This window comes from Pungitius pungitius, chromosome 11, assembly GCF_949316345.1.
Source record: "Pungitius pungitius chromosome 11, fPunPun2.1, whole genome shotgun sequence".
Classification (NCBI taxonomy): domain Eukaryota; kingdom Metazoa; phylum Chordata; class Actinopteri; order Perciformes; family Gasterosteidae; genus Pungitius; species Pungitius pungitius.
In genome coordinates this window covers 12,721,623-12,737,424 of record NC_084910.1, presented here as the reverse complement: position 1 = coordinate 12,737,424, position 15,802 = coordinate 12,721,623, and the positions used below count along the sequence as shown (strand labels likewise).

Sequence of the window (15,802 nt, the reverse complement as noted above, 5' to 3'; positions counted from 1 at the left end):
GCCTTCAAGTGACACTTTAACAAATGTTCCACTGAACATCTTGAGAAAGATCAAATTACACATCTGAAGGGTGTGCATGACATTTTTAGTTTGAAAATACTAGCGTTCAGCCTGACAGGCATTTAGAACCATATTTGGAAATAGTTCCTTGTGTTTAAGGACTAAAAGCAGCAATAAAGAAATTACATTTGATAGAAAGGAGCGTAATGTACAAAAGTTGACACAAAAATGCATTCCTTTGACAACTGGAACTCTTGAAGAATATTACTTTTTTTTATTTTTTTAATATTTTTTATTAAAACTTCAGGGATACAAAATCCGAGAGACCCTAAATAATGATCTATTGGTGCAAATCAAGACATTTCAAACCAAACCTGGTTATTTCCACAGCGGACTTTTTCAAAATGAAATAATAAATTTGCACACTGATCAGATAAAAGAAAACTCAATTTTCATTTTTAAACTGCAAAATATTACAAAAAAAGGAAGATTCAACCTTTTCTAATGTGCCTAATCTTTCACTGATCTAGTCTACTCAGATGACTGTCACCTCCCGGCTCTTCCTCTTGATGCAGTCCAGAGTCAGGCTCCTGGTCCCACCCTTGCGTGTCCCCTCTCCCAGCTGAGGTGATGGAGGTGGACCAGACACATTAACGACTTGAGCTGAATGCAGTGACAGACTGGAGGCCTGTAAAGACGCCTCCCGCTGCTTGGGTCTGGTTGGCTCTGTGTGCTGGGCTCCCGGATGCTGCTCCCTGGATGCATCTTCAACTGGATGCTGGCTCCTGGTTGGCTGCATGTCTCTGAGGAGCTCCAACAGTTCCCTCTTCTCCAGCTCCGCCTCTGCCAGCTCCTGTCTTCTCAGGCGCTCCGCTCCCAGCAAGGCTCGCATGTCACACATCACGCAGGACAGCTGGACCTGCACAGACAGGAAGCATGGTTCACAGAAGACTTTTCTGCTACTGACAAAAGGTCCTAAAAGTAGTTTGTACAGTATTTTTTATTTGTCCCAACACAAAATGAGTTTATCTTGTGTTTTGTATGCAAATTAAATTAAATGTACATAACCTCTAATAACATTATATTACTACACTCACCACTAAGTGTGCCATTGCCTTAAACCTTTCCTTCAGCCCTTTTGTTGTCACCTTAAAAGTAGAGCAGTTAAATTAATGAGAAGGACTGACAGGTCACCTTAAGCTCCTCCACGTCATTCTTCAGCTGCGACTCTTTCTGCACCATGTGTCTCCTCTGAGAGTCCAACCGAGACTCCATCTCCCGCCTGACCTCCTCCACCTTGCACAGCATCTCTGCCCTGCCGTGAATATTCAGTGAGACAAAAGTGCAATAAAAAAATGAATGTGAACTAGAGCACTTATCCATTTGAATCATGATTTAAGAGAGTGTTGCCATTTCCACACACACACCTGAGCATCTCCACTTCTGTGCGCAGCTCTGCTACGCAGTTATGCTGTGATTGGTCAATGGAGAGGAGGGTGTGGCCACAGCCGTATGGACACTCCCTGCTGCGGAAGTTACATTCGGACAGGTGAGCCTCCAAACCCCGCCTCTCCACCTGCAAAGAACAGCCTAACAGAACACAGAGAAGGACGAGCCTCACATGAAGCAACTGTGTGCTCAATTTAAATAGCAATGTAAATGTAAAGAAACAATTTGTAAAAGTACATTTGGATTGAAAACAAATGCAGTCACTTGATGGTCCAATTACTAATACAAGTAACTTAGCTTAGATGTATCAGCCACAGTCACACATCCAAACAACAAATCTCCATTTCAGATTTCATTTCATTTCTTTTAATAGTGTCCTCATAAGAAAGATTACAAGATTAAAACGTCTGACTTCATTGCACATTTAACGAAATATACTCTAGATTTTCTGACACCATACTGGTTGACTTTTCTGTAATTAAATTTCGAGGAAGAAATCACAAGGAAAACATGTGACTTATAAAGAGAAACGTTAACTTTATTTTTCCTGCCCCTGAACATTTAGACCATCCCGCCTGTTATTCTCCTTACTGCAATCTCTCGTTCGAACACACTCATTAACTGGAGCACAGCAGACAGATCAGTAAATCTTGTGTAAAACTGTTGCTGCTGACGTGCATGAAGTACTTAACACCGCAAAAAGCCACACTGCATGCACTCACCCTGTAACTATACCTACCACAATGGTAACATGTGTACTCTCCACCTGCCAATGACAGGTGACAGACACATTGTGAGCACAAGAGCACATGCTTGTTGATAAATACACACTTTTAAAAGGCTCATTAAAGAGTGATGGAAAGTTGACCCTGAATACACTCCATGTGAGGTCTGCGATAGCTAAACAAGTCCCACGGGTGCGTAAGTTTGGGTAGGTAGCCATGACAACAAAAGAGCCACCTGTTGCACTTACACACAGGTGTCAAGTTACCTTTATACTTCACACCTCCACAAAGATAATGATGTAAGAACCATGACATATGGCACATGCCATCAGCTCTGTTTCGTACCTGTGTTAGAGCAGGAGATGAAGGCAAACTCACACTCATCCTCATGGGTGTGCAGGCTCTCCAGGGAGCAGACCACCTCACAACCCTGCCCTACATTTACACAACGTATCTGCAGGCGGTTCAGGTCGTTACGCATGTACCTGTCACCAAATACAGCGTCAGAGAAATGAGAGTGGGCACAGAAAGCAGCGTGTGACCCTAATGGATAGTTGTGAACACTTACATAATAAACAGTTAGAATTTGGAGAGGTCATAAAAGACAGAGACAGACCGGTACAGAGGTTTTAGACTGCTCACGTCCAGTGGAAGTCTGTCCTCCGGACACGAGTGGTGATGGACCAGCCAGCTGCTGATGCAGGAGCTGCAGTAGGCATGTTCGCAGGGCGCCTGGAGGGGGCGCTCCAACACGTCTCGACACACACAGCACAGAAGACCTTCGTTCACATAGCCCACAAACCGCTCCAGATCATAGCCCATCCTACAACAAACACGAGGACACAGCAACAGTGTTGTCTCATTGGTTTTCTTCTTCTTTTTGGTATTATTGACTTCAACAATAACCCCCCTACCTGAGGAAATAACTTTGATCCACCTCTTTCTTCTTCTTCTTCTTCTTCTTCTTCTTCTTCTTCTTCTTCAATCAGCTTCACTTATTCCTCCACAGGTGACCTTTCTTCTTCATCCTCTCTCTTAACTTGCTACACCATCAAGGTGAGGGTCTCCTTTCCCTCGAAAGCCCTCCCCTATCCTTGGGAGTCCGTCTCCATGGAGATGTATGCCTGACAAACACTGTTCATGGCCCAGGCAGGCAGCTGTCAGACGAGAGATCAGATCAGAGAGACAGACAGAATTGCAGCCGAAGAGACACACAATGAAACAGATGCATTCTGCAGTAGTACGTTTTCCTCACCGCCTCACCCATAAAGCGAAAGATTGTGGTGCCTTCGGAGACTATTGCTGTCCTTCAACTCTTTCTGTCTCTGTTTAGTGACCAATCCCTATCCGAGTCTCGCTCTCTGGATGTGGGATTACCATGGATTACACTCTCTCTGTCTTCCTCCCTGATTGGATTACAGAATGTCAGATGACACAAACTGGCAGACCACAAAAATCAAAGAGCAATCTAAAACAACTGGACTGATCCCGGCCCTGTTCTATTCTATGAAATTCAATGAATTGTTACTGCAGTAAATAAATGAAAGAGCATGTGTGTGTGACTTTTACAAAATAAAAAAGTTGTGTATCAAAAGTTAGTGTTGTACCATAGTGTAGTACTGATAATATTCTATACTGTTTTGATTGCTGATTTATTTTTAAATAATTCATTTTTCAAATAAATATAGTGTTGAAACCATGCAACATTTCTCTCCAAAATTACATAAATTACATTAAAAACCCACACATATCTCATAATAAGCCAAATGAACGGGTAGTTAAGTGAGTTTACGCTTTAAATGTACTAGAGTTTTTGCCTGATTAATGGTTTAGCTAACTAACGAGGGGGGGGGGGGGCGGAATCTTACGGGGGAGGTTAACAATGAACTAGTTCGATGTACAATAAATGAAGCGCACCCCCTCGCTCTGAGCCAGCCCACTGCCTTGTGTCAACCAATCACGTTCCTCAAATCCTTCAGCGGGAGAACCCGAATAGACTCCAGAGTTAATGAAAAAATACACAAGACGAATTGTTTCAGGGGGGTTTTAGTGACGATGTTGTGACCATTAGTGTTCTCTTCAAACGTTTAACGTTAGTTCACATCGGTATGTATGACACGTTATCAAACAAGATGTTGCCGCCAAGTTTAAACCAAAGTGTCAGGAGTATTTTGACGCTAGTAAGTTAGCTTAACGCTAGCTAGCTTGCTAACATGAAACGCTTACACTAAAGGTTAACCTAATGTAACTAACGTTAACAGCTTCAAAGAGGGTGACAGTTACGTTAGAAAGCTGTCAATTAGAGGTTTTTGAACATTATTAATACATTAGACGATTAACTTATCATCGACTCTAGAGACACAATGTTCTATCTATCGTTTTACAGTTTTTTGAGTTCTCTTACATGATTTGCTGAATAGGTCCACCGTAAGCTAGCTTCATGAGTAGAATTGGTGTCTTCATTAAACGGTACCTTACAAATGCATCATTAATGTGGGTAGGGTGTGTTCGATCTGTATTTGGAAGCAGGGGACTAATGCATGTGTTGTATATTATCATGCATTTATATTATGTTTTTGTCTGTCAGAGTTTAAATCCATCATGATATTTTCATGATAAATTATGTATATCAAAATATTAAGCACAATGGTTTGAATTCTCTTGTGTCTGAGCTGGTCTAGTATACAGTATAATGTACACACTAGAAACATTCCTGTTATGGACAAGGGCACAACACTGAACTACTGAAGCAAACATTGAGTCAGTTGGTTAGGTAGTCTGATGCCCTGAGTTGATTGACATGACAATATGTTGAATAGGACCTAAATAATGTCTAAAAGTAATGATTGCTTGTGTTCCTTTTTGTCTGTCTTTAGGATATATAGTCAAGTTTGCCAGTGGCAAAATGCGGCGCTCAGGAGCTCCGAGCCAGCTCTTGGGTAATGCTGTGAAAAAGCCCCGGTTTGTAGCCCCTGCAGCATCGACATCCGGTCTCGTAGCTGGATTCAAGCCCCTTTCACCTAAACCTGGTTTAGGAAATGCACTGGAAAAGGTAAATTATTCACAACTTTTAAGGTTTTTAAAACTCATACGGTTATTTTCAGGTTCTCTTGCTTATCAGACCTCTTCTCAGACGTGTGTAAGTGTGTGTGGACTAATCGACAAACAATTTCCAAGCCTTTTGGACAAATGGCTCGCTTTTTGTTCTTTTGGTAGATGAAGTTTTGAGTGCTGATATGTTTCCATCGGAGTTCTGGTTCATGTTAAACTTGAGCTGAGTACTAGTCAACCAAAATAACTTTATCTTTATTTTATCTTCTAGGTCCAGAGAAGTCTAGCAGCACCAGCTAAAGATAAAACAGAGTATGATGTTCTGCCCAAAGCTGCTCAGCCTCTTCCAGCCTTGTCGAGGGCTCTGGCTCTTGTTCTCAGCACAGCAGAAAGTAAGGAAAATGAGGCGTCAGATCATCCCAACAATGTCTCGGAAGAGCGCACAGAAAACAACAGACCTGCAGGTACGACACAAAGATGTGTTCTTACATTTTTGTATTTATATTTACTCATGTGTTATTACCACTATTAGGTTATTGACAATTAATGGGTACTTCATTAAGAGATATCTCAATATTATCATATTGGACAAATTGACTAAAACATTTGACTGACCCTATTTTTTCTCTGAGATATTCATAAGCTGACAGTCCATAACTGGAAAAGGGCAAAATGTTCATGTTATGCGAGTTTTAGCAGTGTTGACAAGATTCCTATTTGCTGATAGTAGTTCATTATGTAAGTGTAAAATAAATGTAATAATTTACACCTATTGACTAGGACCCCAATACAGTATATAAATGCACCTACTTTTTTATTGCATGTAATAATAAAGATTTTAGACAGCCCGTCTGGAAAGCTGCTAAATTCTGCAATCTACATTGAGTAACTTATTCAGAGACTTGATAATCAGCCTCACAAATGGACTACATGTGCATGGACACAGTTGTGAAGGGCACTTATCAGTTATTGATGGGAAATTGTCTAAGTTTGAAAAAAATGTCATTGCATATTCTCCTGTCCGCTGCCATTGTGGGGAAACTGAATTCCTTCTGGTACAGGTTTAGTCTTGTTGCAAAATCTGCACATGCAGAAGCCTTTTTTGGGGGCGTCAGGGCAATATCTGGAAGCTTAATCACAAACCCCCTTACATGATCTCTCACCGAAATTCTTGCAAAATATCAACTACATTTTAACAACAAAATAGAAACGATGCTTTCACTTGATTTGACGAGCGTTGTGCAAACAATTTGGCGCGGTTATGCTCTGACTTAACGTCCCTAGTTTCTCTCGGAAGGTATTTTTAATTGGTTTTAAATCACAAAAACAACCTTGTGACGCCGCCTTAATGATTGACAGCGAATTCTATCTGCTGCACCCGACAGTCCCGTCCATCTTGTGAGCTAATGATGCAACACACTAGCGACGGACGTTAAACCAGACGGTCTGAGTGACAGCAGGACCAGCATTATGCAAATGAGCTGGGTAGTGACGCGCCGCGCGCATGAGGACCGTGCTGCGGATCAGTGAGCCGCCGCCCCCTCGCCCCGCAGTAGCAACTAGTGCCGCTGTTTTACACCCTAAATACACGCGGTTCCTCCGGTTTGGTTTTTCCACGCGCGCCTGGACGCACATGTTTCATCGCGTGAACTCGGATGTGTGATTTTTATTTTTTTATTTTATGTTATGCAGAAAAAAGGTTTAAGCGCCTCTGACTTCGCGGGCACGCGCTGCGTGTTCAGAAACCCCTCCCCCTCCCACACACCTCGGTTAGTTAAACCTGCGCTATATCAGAGCGTCACTCACTTCAAGAAAATAGACCCCTGACCCCAATAACTTGTTACCAAAAACGTAAAAACGTGTCCCCGGGTTAAAACGTGCTGATTTCTTGTTTTTGTGGTGTAAAGGCAGGTTGGCCGCGCGATGCTCTGCTCTGTGCTGTGCTTGGTTTGGGGTTTAGAGAGACCGAGCTGTAAGTAGGTCGGGCTGGGTTTAAGCGGCTTAGCTACGTCAGCCTAAGCTGGGAGGAATTCATCCAAAGCCCTCCGCGGTAGGCGGGGGCCTAAACGAGGCTGGCCTAGTTAAGCCTGATTCTTATTGTATGCAGCACAGCCTGGTTTTGTTGTGCAACGTGGCTGAGGGACAACCAAGGAGCAGTGTGTGAATCCATACACATTTTAGACATAGTTTATGTTTGATTTAGAAGAAGGAAAATGGGAAATGTGTAGGAGTAAGGCCAGGGTTAGCTTCATCACCGTGGACCAAGAGAAGCCAGCAAGCAGGGACAAAAAAAAAGACAGGTGGGAAGACTGAGGGGCCTTAGTGTTGAATATGGTTGCTGGACGGTAACAGCCATAGACTCGACACGATCTCGTTGAGTCTGCAATGCTTTAAGATGGCATCCAGCTCTGTGTTTTTGTCTAGTATGGTGGGTAAAGCTCGCTCCTCAAACTTCACCCTCTCGGAAAAGCTGGACCTGTTGAAGCTGGTCCGTCCTCACATTCGCATCCTGGAGGAGCACACCAACAAGCATGCTGTCATCGTGGACAAGAACAAGTGTTGGGACACTGTGGCTGAGCAATACAACGCCTTGGGAGGAGACCGACCCCATCGCACCGCTCAGGGCCTCAGGACCCTTTACAAGAGGCTAAAGGAGTCAGCCAAGCAGGAAGTGATGCAGCGGAGACACGCCCAGCCAGAATACAGAGCAAGCATCTCTGAGCCAACCAGGAGAATTATGGAGATGATCCCTCACCTGTTTCACCATGTGCCCATCCATGAAAAGGACCAGGCACTGCGCAGGTACAGTGTGATAATCACTTGGGAGCACAGACCTGAGAGGGGAGAGTTTAACGTGCACCTACATCATTAACAGTACGTAGTCGTGACACGGATTCAACAGTTGGAGGAGGAGAGGGAGGATGGAAGGGAGGGGCTGAACTCAAATGGCCCAATTAGATTACAGACTTGTATCATCAGTCTAAAAAGGAAAGTGCAGTTTGTCGTGCTGTTTTTTCACATTTTAATTTTAATTTTTTTAAACAAGAGTGTTATAGACCACAAATTGGAAATCAAATCAATTCTTAGGAACTAGTTTGTTAATTAATGCTAAATAAATTTGGAAAACCAAGGCCAGGGCAGATAATTTGTATTAGTTTGAGAAACTACCTAGAAGGTAACTAAGCTTTAAAATAATCACGAGTTTAAGTTCCATGAAAAAAATGAATCTGAATACCTACCTAAGCATCCCTATCGCAAATAATTTCACTATTTATGATTCTACAAATCGGTAAGAAAATAGCATCCGTGAGGTTGAAAACAGCATAAAGAATAATCGTTTAAGCACTCATGAGTCAATCATTTTTATCCTTCTTCCCATTTTTAGATTAATCTACAGCAAGCACAACTCTCCTGTCGAACATCCTGGCAGCAGCTCCTCTCTGGCCGGACTCCAGGATTACTCAGCAGCTGTCCCAAGTCTCCCCCATGAGGTGGTCCAGCTGGACCCTGAAGAGGACGTTAAACCACCCCTAGACCTCCCCATCCTCTCCACACTCACTGAACCAGGGCTGGACGGTAGCCAGGAGGAGGAGCAGGACTCGGACAGCGTGCAGGATTTTGAAGCGTCGCTGTCTCCCGTCCCTTCCTCCGATAACATCCCCCTCTCCGCCTCCCCGCTGCCCTTAGGCCACGACCTCTACCCCAATGACATCTACCCGCACCACGAGCATGACAGGCTTCGCCCACTGCACCTCGCCAAAGAGGAGCACGAGTTGGTGTTGGCCAATCACAGGAAGGTTGCCGTGTACCTGGAGGAGAAGAGGGAGGGGCTGAAGAGGAAACAGGACCTGGAGGAGGAACTTCTGAGAGCCAAGATCAAAGTGGAGAAACTAAAGGCTGCTAGACTGAGAAACGGACTGCCGATTACTCTGTAAAGAGCATGAGCGCGCACATCTGGGTCCAGTGTTAGGAAGAGGGAGAAGGAGTGTTGAGAAGAATCGAGGAGCAATCTTGAGATTTGTTTTTGCGAATATAGTGCCTCGTACAGACACAAAAGCCTATTTGCTTATAGCAGAGTAAGGCTCGCACGTGTTTCAGTCTGTTCATTTCCGACATTGACATTCTGTCTCACTGACAGAAACAGAAGGAGAACTTTTGAACTGATCGGCTAAAATAGATGAAATAAATGTGAACGTCCAGCTATTTGGAAGAGAAGAGCTGCTTGTACCACGGTGGTGCTTCTCCTGCTTGGATCTCCCAACAATTTACAATTCATGAATTGTATTAAAGTGTTGACGATCTACCGGTATTAACTTTTATGTTATACTGGAGTGTGAGTTTGCCCAGATCATATCATTATATTAGTGCTCTTTTAATTATTTGTAAAGAAAAATTCCCAGTAATTGATTGAATGTTCCAAACTAAAAAATCATTCATAGGTAACCGAACTAAGGCGCTTGATCAAAGTTCTGTTGTTAAGAAATGTAAAAAGTGTTTTGAATATTCGGATACCCAGTACTGAAGCACAAGTCGAGGGCCTTAATCACAAGATGCTAATGATGACAAATCCTTTTGCTGAATTTACGAAGTAGTGAAAGAAAGCTGTTCAGGTGTAAAAATCACTCCCGTGGGTGAATTGATCAAAAGACGGGAGGTATGGATTTGGTTCCACAATGTAATTGTTATTTAATGTGTGTGACTACAATATTAATTGTATTCTAGCGTTCTATACATGTGATGTAAATTTCTTTTACACTTTGTCCATATGTCAACCTTTTTCTATTAAAGTAAATTTGATTTGCTTTCAGTTTTTGTTTTTTTTGTTGTGTATTTCTTGTCAAACCTGTGTCCCGTACCCATGAATTCAGCCTTCTGAAGATGTTAATTCTTGAAGGTTTTCTCCACAATGCGAGGGTCTTCTACTCATGCGGGCTTGGTGAAAAAGTGACCTCTGCTGGCGAGGTGTGTTTTCTCACTGTGTTGCATGTCTTGGTGTTACAGGAGCGGATGGATACCCTCAGTTGACCTCCGGGTCTTCTCAAACCACTCAGTCTGCTCCGAGTTCGGCCTTCCCTCTGGACGGCGTGCGCTACTTTAGTGTGATGTGGTGTAAAGCCAGCAAGAAGAAACACAAGCGCTGGGAGGGCGACGCGGTCCTGGTCACCAGAGGACGCACGGCCACGCTGAAGGACATGGAGGGCAAGGACATCGGAAAGGGTGAGACCGAGACACCAGAATGTCATTCAAGTTTTTACTTTGTCACTTCTGAGTCTGTGAGACGGAGCAGCGTGACGGCAGCCCGCGTTGAATGTGACTGTCAAGCACATGGCAAAACCTTTTGAATCATAATGCAATACCAAGTGTTTTGAGCTTCACCTTCTAAAGAAACAGAGCAAATGTAACCTGGTTTCCTCTGGTAACTTGTAATGCGACTTTAAATGTGATGTTTCAACGAAGTTTATGGCCTTTTTAAGTAGATACAACATTTCTCCCAATATACACGATCATTGTGAGTCCGTTAGTTGTGCTTGTGCGTGTTTCTTTAGGAAGTGGCTACAAGGTGTCTGTGCTGGCCTCCCTGTCCGAGGGAGAGACCTTGATGATCGGAGGGAAGGAGGTGGAAGTGATGGGGCTCATATCTGCAGAGGACTTCGCCAGGGGGCGCTGCTTTCAGGAGGTGGCGGTACACAATGAGGAGCCGCGTAATGCAGCTCCACCTCCCTCTCGTGGCTCGGTGTCCAAGCGCTTCTGCTCCCCAACGCTGTCTGGGAGAGCAGATCAATCTGTGCCCAAACGGGATGAGGAACAGACCTGCAGACCTCGCCACGACCCACTGGCTCCAGGTCGGTTTTTTGGCATCCTTGGTAGAAGATTTGGCTTCTCAAACATTTTGTGTACGCACACTTCACCCAGGTTCTCCTGATCTTTTACAGGTGCGCTGGTCATGCCTCGTCCCTCTGCCAATCACCAGTGGTTAAACAACAAGTCTGGGCTCCCAATCGTCGATGTTGTTGTTGACCCGTTCCTGACCAATCAGCTGCGTCCGCACCAGAAAGATGGCATTCTCTTTCTCTATGAGTGTGTCATGGGTTTGAGGTAACGGTGCTTGTTGCACGTGGCTTTGTGTCACATGCTGTTTAAATACACAAACCTGCCAGTAGAAAAAGGGATGCCTAATGAATCCTATTGATGCATCTCATGGTGTGTGCGCCCCTCAGAGTTGGGGGTTGCTATGGGGCCATTCTGGCGGATGAGATGGGTCTGGGGAAGACCCTCCAGAGCGTGGCACTCTCCTGGACGCTGCTCAAACAAGGACCGTACGGAGGGAAAGCCGTCGCTAAGCGGGTGCTGGTGGTCACACCAGGCAGCCTGGTGCACAACTGGGCCGCAGAGTTTAACAAGTGGCTGGGCCGTGAGAGGATCAGCGTCTTCAGTGTGGATCAGGTGTGGAGAAGAGGGGGGAACTAATTATTTTGGAATTACAAGGCGCTCAAGCCTTCTTTTCCAATTCTCATGCAGGAAAGCAATTTGATTCATAAAGAACATTACTTGTATTTAAGATAGTTTAACAAAACCCAAAATTGTAATCACAATACTTATAAATGCATAATGATATATAAATGTTGTTAACATCTTTAACTTCTCCTGATCTAATGGGTTTTTCAAACATAGGTTCACTCGTTTGCCTTAGTGTTGATGTATTAAATCTTTAATGGACCCTCTTTTTGACATGTATAGGACCACCGGATAGAGCAGTTTGTGATCTCCCCTCTGCACAGCGTTCTTGTGATCAGCTATGAAATGCTGCTGCGCTCCCTGGAGCAGGTATTCCCTCCCCCTTTTGTCTCGCTTTGTTTTGTAAAAACAATCCCCATGTGTCATCATCTTGCATTTTCTCCTGCCTTCAGGTTCAGAAAGTGGAGTTTGGTCTTGTGATTTGTGACGAGGGCCACAGACTAAAGAACAGCAGCATCAAAACGTCGTCGGCCCTCAGCAGCCTGAGCTGTAGTCGCAGAGTCATACTAACAGGTGCACACACACTCTGAAGCACAGAGATGCAAATGAGAGATGAGAAATGTTTTAGGACTCTGATCCACAATAATGTCTTTATACTATATTGCCTTTTGTGTTTTCAAGGCACCCCAGTACAGAATGACCTGCAGGAGTTCTATGCTATCATAGAGTTTGTGAACCCGGGGATCCTCGGGTCGTCCACTGCGTACAGAAAAGTCTACGAGGAGCCAATTCTGCGCTCCAGACAACCCTCCTGCTCGAGGGTAACGCCACCTCCCTTCCTACTTTTATGCATAGTAACTTATACGTTGACTTATTTTTATCTGGCGTGATTTTGTGACCTGTCCCTGACCAAAGGAGGAGAGCGCTTTGGGAGAGGAGCGGGCCGCGGAGCTCTCCCGCCTGACCGGCATGTTCATCCTGAGACGGACACAGGAAATCATCAACCGCTACCTTCCTCCGCGACTCGATTGGACGTTGTTCTGCAAACCGTCCCCTCTGCAGCGGGAGCTGTACACGCGGCTGCTCTCCCACAGAGTCTTCAGAGCCTGCCTTCAGGGCTCCACACAAACTCACACACACCTGGCCTGCATCACCGCGCTGAAGAAGCTGTGCAACCACCCGGGTCTGCTCTACTCCTCTGCCAAGGTGAAGATCGTTGTCCCTCCGTCGGGGAGTGAAATGGGCATCTTGCATTTAGATATTGATCTTATTTGATTGCATGGCGTAATCCTGTATTGAAGTTAGACTGAGGGTTTACGTTGGCGTGTGGAGATTTAGCACCAACCCTAACAGTGCTGTTTTCTAGGAAAAGGCAGACCTTTGCGCCTCAGAGAACTCTTTATACGAGGGTTTGGTTGAGCTCTTCCCAGAATCCTACTCTTCGGGTGGATTCAACACAGCTGACTCTGGAAAACTTCTGGTTCTGGCGGACTTGCTGACTGCCATCAGGCAACTCGGCCCGTCAGACAGGTGGGTGTCTGGTGATTGCATTTGCACAGGTGTTTGTTGTGCACACATACTGATGAATGATGTGTTGCCCCTGCAGGGTGGTTGTAGTATCCAACTACACTCAGACACTTGACCTGCTCCAGGACTTGTGTGTGCACGTGGGCTACACCTTCTGCCGACTTGACGGCCACACCCCCACCAACCAGAGACAGCGGCTGGTTGACGGTTTCAACAGTGCCTACTCTCAGAACTTTGTGTTTCTACTGAGCTCCAAAGCAGGTGGAGTGGGGCTTAATCTGGTGGGGGCTTCCCACCTGGTGCTGTATGACATTGACTGGAACCCTGCAAATGACATTCAGGTGAGACTCACACACACACAGGAATATACAGCTTCATGTCTAACTCTGTTTTCTTTGCGCCCACACCTGTCTGTTTTGGGTCAAACCAACTAGTGCGGGAGGTTCTATTGTTGTGAAAGTAATCGATCCAATTCCAAAAAGACTCAACACTTGTAAAGAGACTGTCTGGATCAACTTCAAGGGGGGATATGGTGGTTTGTTTCTATTATGGCAGATAGTGTCCCATAAATTCTAAAGCCAAACTTCTATTAGCTGCTGTTAAATAGTTGTATATATTAAACATATATATGTATGTGTGCTGGTCATTTAGTAACCATAGTAATGCTTTCAAAGTTAATGTGGTGGGCGGCAGTTCAATCAGAAAATGAAAATGAATTATGTTTTTTTAATTCAACTGAGAATTATTCCATTTTGACCAGATGAACTGAACAACAGGTGAAAAACTCTCAGCTCTCAGACTTCATCACACTTACACACAACCACCAGATGGTGCTGTGCAAATATGTTTAACTTCCCCCTTCAACATTTCCCTCCATGCTCTGTCCAGGCCATGGCTCGAGTGTGGAGAGATGGACAGAAGAAGCCTGTGCACATCTATCGTCTCCTCACTGCAGGTCCGAAAACACGAGCACGCACAATGACAAAGTTTATGGAACTACGAACCAGTCTGATGGGAGTCTTTATGTCTGTGGGCTGTCCTGCAGGCACTATTGAGGAGCGGATATTCCAGAGACAAGTGTCCAAACAAGGGCTCTCTGGGACAGTGGTTGACCTGGGCAAAAGGGCGGAGCACACCAGCTTCTCCACCAGCGAACTGCGAGATCTTTTCAGCCTGACGGACACACTCTCCCTAACCCACGACCTGCTGAACTGCAGCTGTGTCATGGACGGCTCGGTCCAGCGTAAGCACATCCTTATTAAACATCCTTCTTAACTTAATATTTCACTTTATCTACCGGCTATTTAAAAAAACATTTTTTCATTGTCAGCTGTCTTGGAGGAAGAGCAGCAGGTGTCTGATAGGCCGTGCCAGCTCGGTCGTCAAGGCGACCGCGGAGGAGCGCCGCAGAAGCATCTCAGCATGTCCGAGCTAATGCAGTGGAGACATTTCTCGGGTGACACGCACACCTTCTCAGACCCTTACCTTGACCTGGCACGAAACCACATCACCTTCGCCTTCCAGACCACCATCTCTCACACAGCGCGCTGAACAAACTGCCGCTGGATTGCATTGTAGATGAAGAACACACACACTTCCATATGTTTGTGTTCAGACTCACTGGGCTTTGTCACCACATGCAACACAAAGCTAAACTCAAAAGTGTTGCCAACAGCACTAAATAAGCAACATTTGTCCAATCTTTTGTATTGTTTATTGTTTTTTTTATTATTTATTGAAACACATTTACAATAAAATGTCATTAAATGAATGGTATTCAAAAGGAATTTATGTAATAAACCTTTTTTTTTTATCAACTTAAGAATTCATCCTTGGAAGCATTTAATATTGAGACACAGTGGGAATGTTTTGATAAATCTATACTGTAAAAAGGCATGTAAGAGTTCCTCATATATTCATCTAGCGTTATGTTTACTGTGTGAATTACGGTTAATGCTGTTTTAAGAACTCTTATGTGTTCGCGCCCTTCAGCACACAGCTGCTGCGTGTGAGTTGCGTGTGATGGATTCACATCACGTTAGTGCCCGGGTTCGTCTGCACTGAGCTTCAGTACACTGCGTGTTTACTTATTGTGAGGAAGTCAATTATTATTTACTGGGTCCTCACCGCTCTGCATGATTCTTAAGCAACTTAGTTGTGTAATAAACAGGTGTGCGGTATTTTCCGCTTTCTCTTTTGTTCATTTGGCGGTCATAGTTCTGTGGCCTGCTGCGTCTTTGTGGACACAGTGTGACTTTAAACTGCCAGTCCAAAGCTAAAATGCCTAGTTTACATATTAAATATACACTCACCGGCCACTTTATTAGGTACACCTGTCCAACTGCTCGTTAACACTTAATTTCTAAGCAGCCAATCACATGGCGGCAACTCAGTGCATTTAGGCATGTAGACATTGTCAAGACAATCTCCTGCAGTTCAAACCGAGCATCAGTATGGGAAAGAAAGGTGATTTGAGTGACTTTGAACGTGGCATGATTGTTGGTGCCAGAAGGGCTGGTCTGAGTATTTCAGAAACTGCTAATCTACTGGGATTTTCACGCACAACCATCTCTAGGGTTTACAGAGAATGGTCC

The 15,802-nt window shown here is 44.5% G+C and overlaps 3 protein-coding genes across 3 annotated transcripts; 2 read left to right on the top strand and 1 right to left on the bottom strand.

Moving 5' to 3' along the window:
* Window positions 1-336: 336 nt before the first annotated feature.
* rnf41l (ring finger protein 41, like) lies at window positions 337-3,570 on the bottom strand. The gene is made up of 7 exons (XM_037453696.2): window positions 3,438-3,570; window positions 3,089-3,331; window positions 2,791-2,997; window positions 2,520-2,659; window positions 1,428-1,590; window positions 1,195-1,315; window positions 337-919 (listed from the first exon to the last, which is right to left on the bottom strand). The coding sequence occupies exons 3-7, from the start codon at window positions 2,994-2,996 to the stop codon at window positions 536-538; spliced, it is 1,014 nt and encodes a 337-aa protein (XP_037309593.1). The 5' UTR covers window position 2,997; window positions 3,089-3,331; window positions 3,438-3,570; the 3' UTR covers window positions 337-535.
* A 588-nt stretch (window positions 3,571-4,158) lies between these two features.
* Window positions 4,159-15,507, top strand: rad54b (RAD54 homolog B). The gene is made up of 16 exons (XM_037453694.2): window positions 4,159-4,280; window positions 5,051-5,226; window positions 5,497-5,689; window positions 10,227-10,442; window positions 10,772-11,068; window positions 11,159-11,321; window positions 11,444-11,669; window positions 11,964-12,050; window positions 12,134-12,254; window positions 12,363-12,502; window positions 12,597-12,887; window positions 13,048-13,211; window positions 13,288-13,549; window positions 14,097-14,163; window positions 14,254-14,451; window positions 14,539-15,507. Exons 2-16 carry the CDS (start codon window positions 5,080-5,082, stop codon window positions 14,757-14,759), a joined length of 2,793 nt encoding a protein of 930 aa, XP_037309591.2. The 5' UTR covers window positions 4,159-4,280; window positions 5,051-5,079; the 3' UTR covers window positions 14,760-15,507.
* Window positions 7,161-10,037, top strand: LOC119197420 (fibrinogen silencer-binding protein). Its single transcript, XM_037453695.2, has 2 exons — window positions 7,161-8,027; window positions 8,611-10,037. Exons 1-2 carry the CDS (start codon window positions 7,621-7,623, stop codon window positions 9,158-9,160), a joined length of 957 nt encoding a protein of 318 aa, XP_037309592.2. The 5' UTR covers window positions 7,161-7,620; the 3' UTR covers window positions 9,161-10,037.
* Window positions 15,508-15,802: the final 295 nt, after the last annotated feature.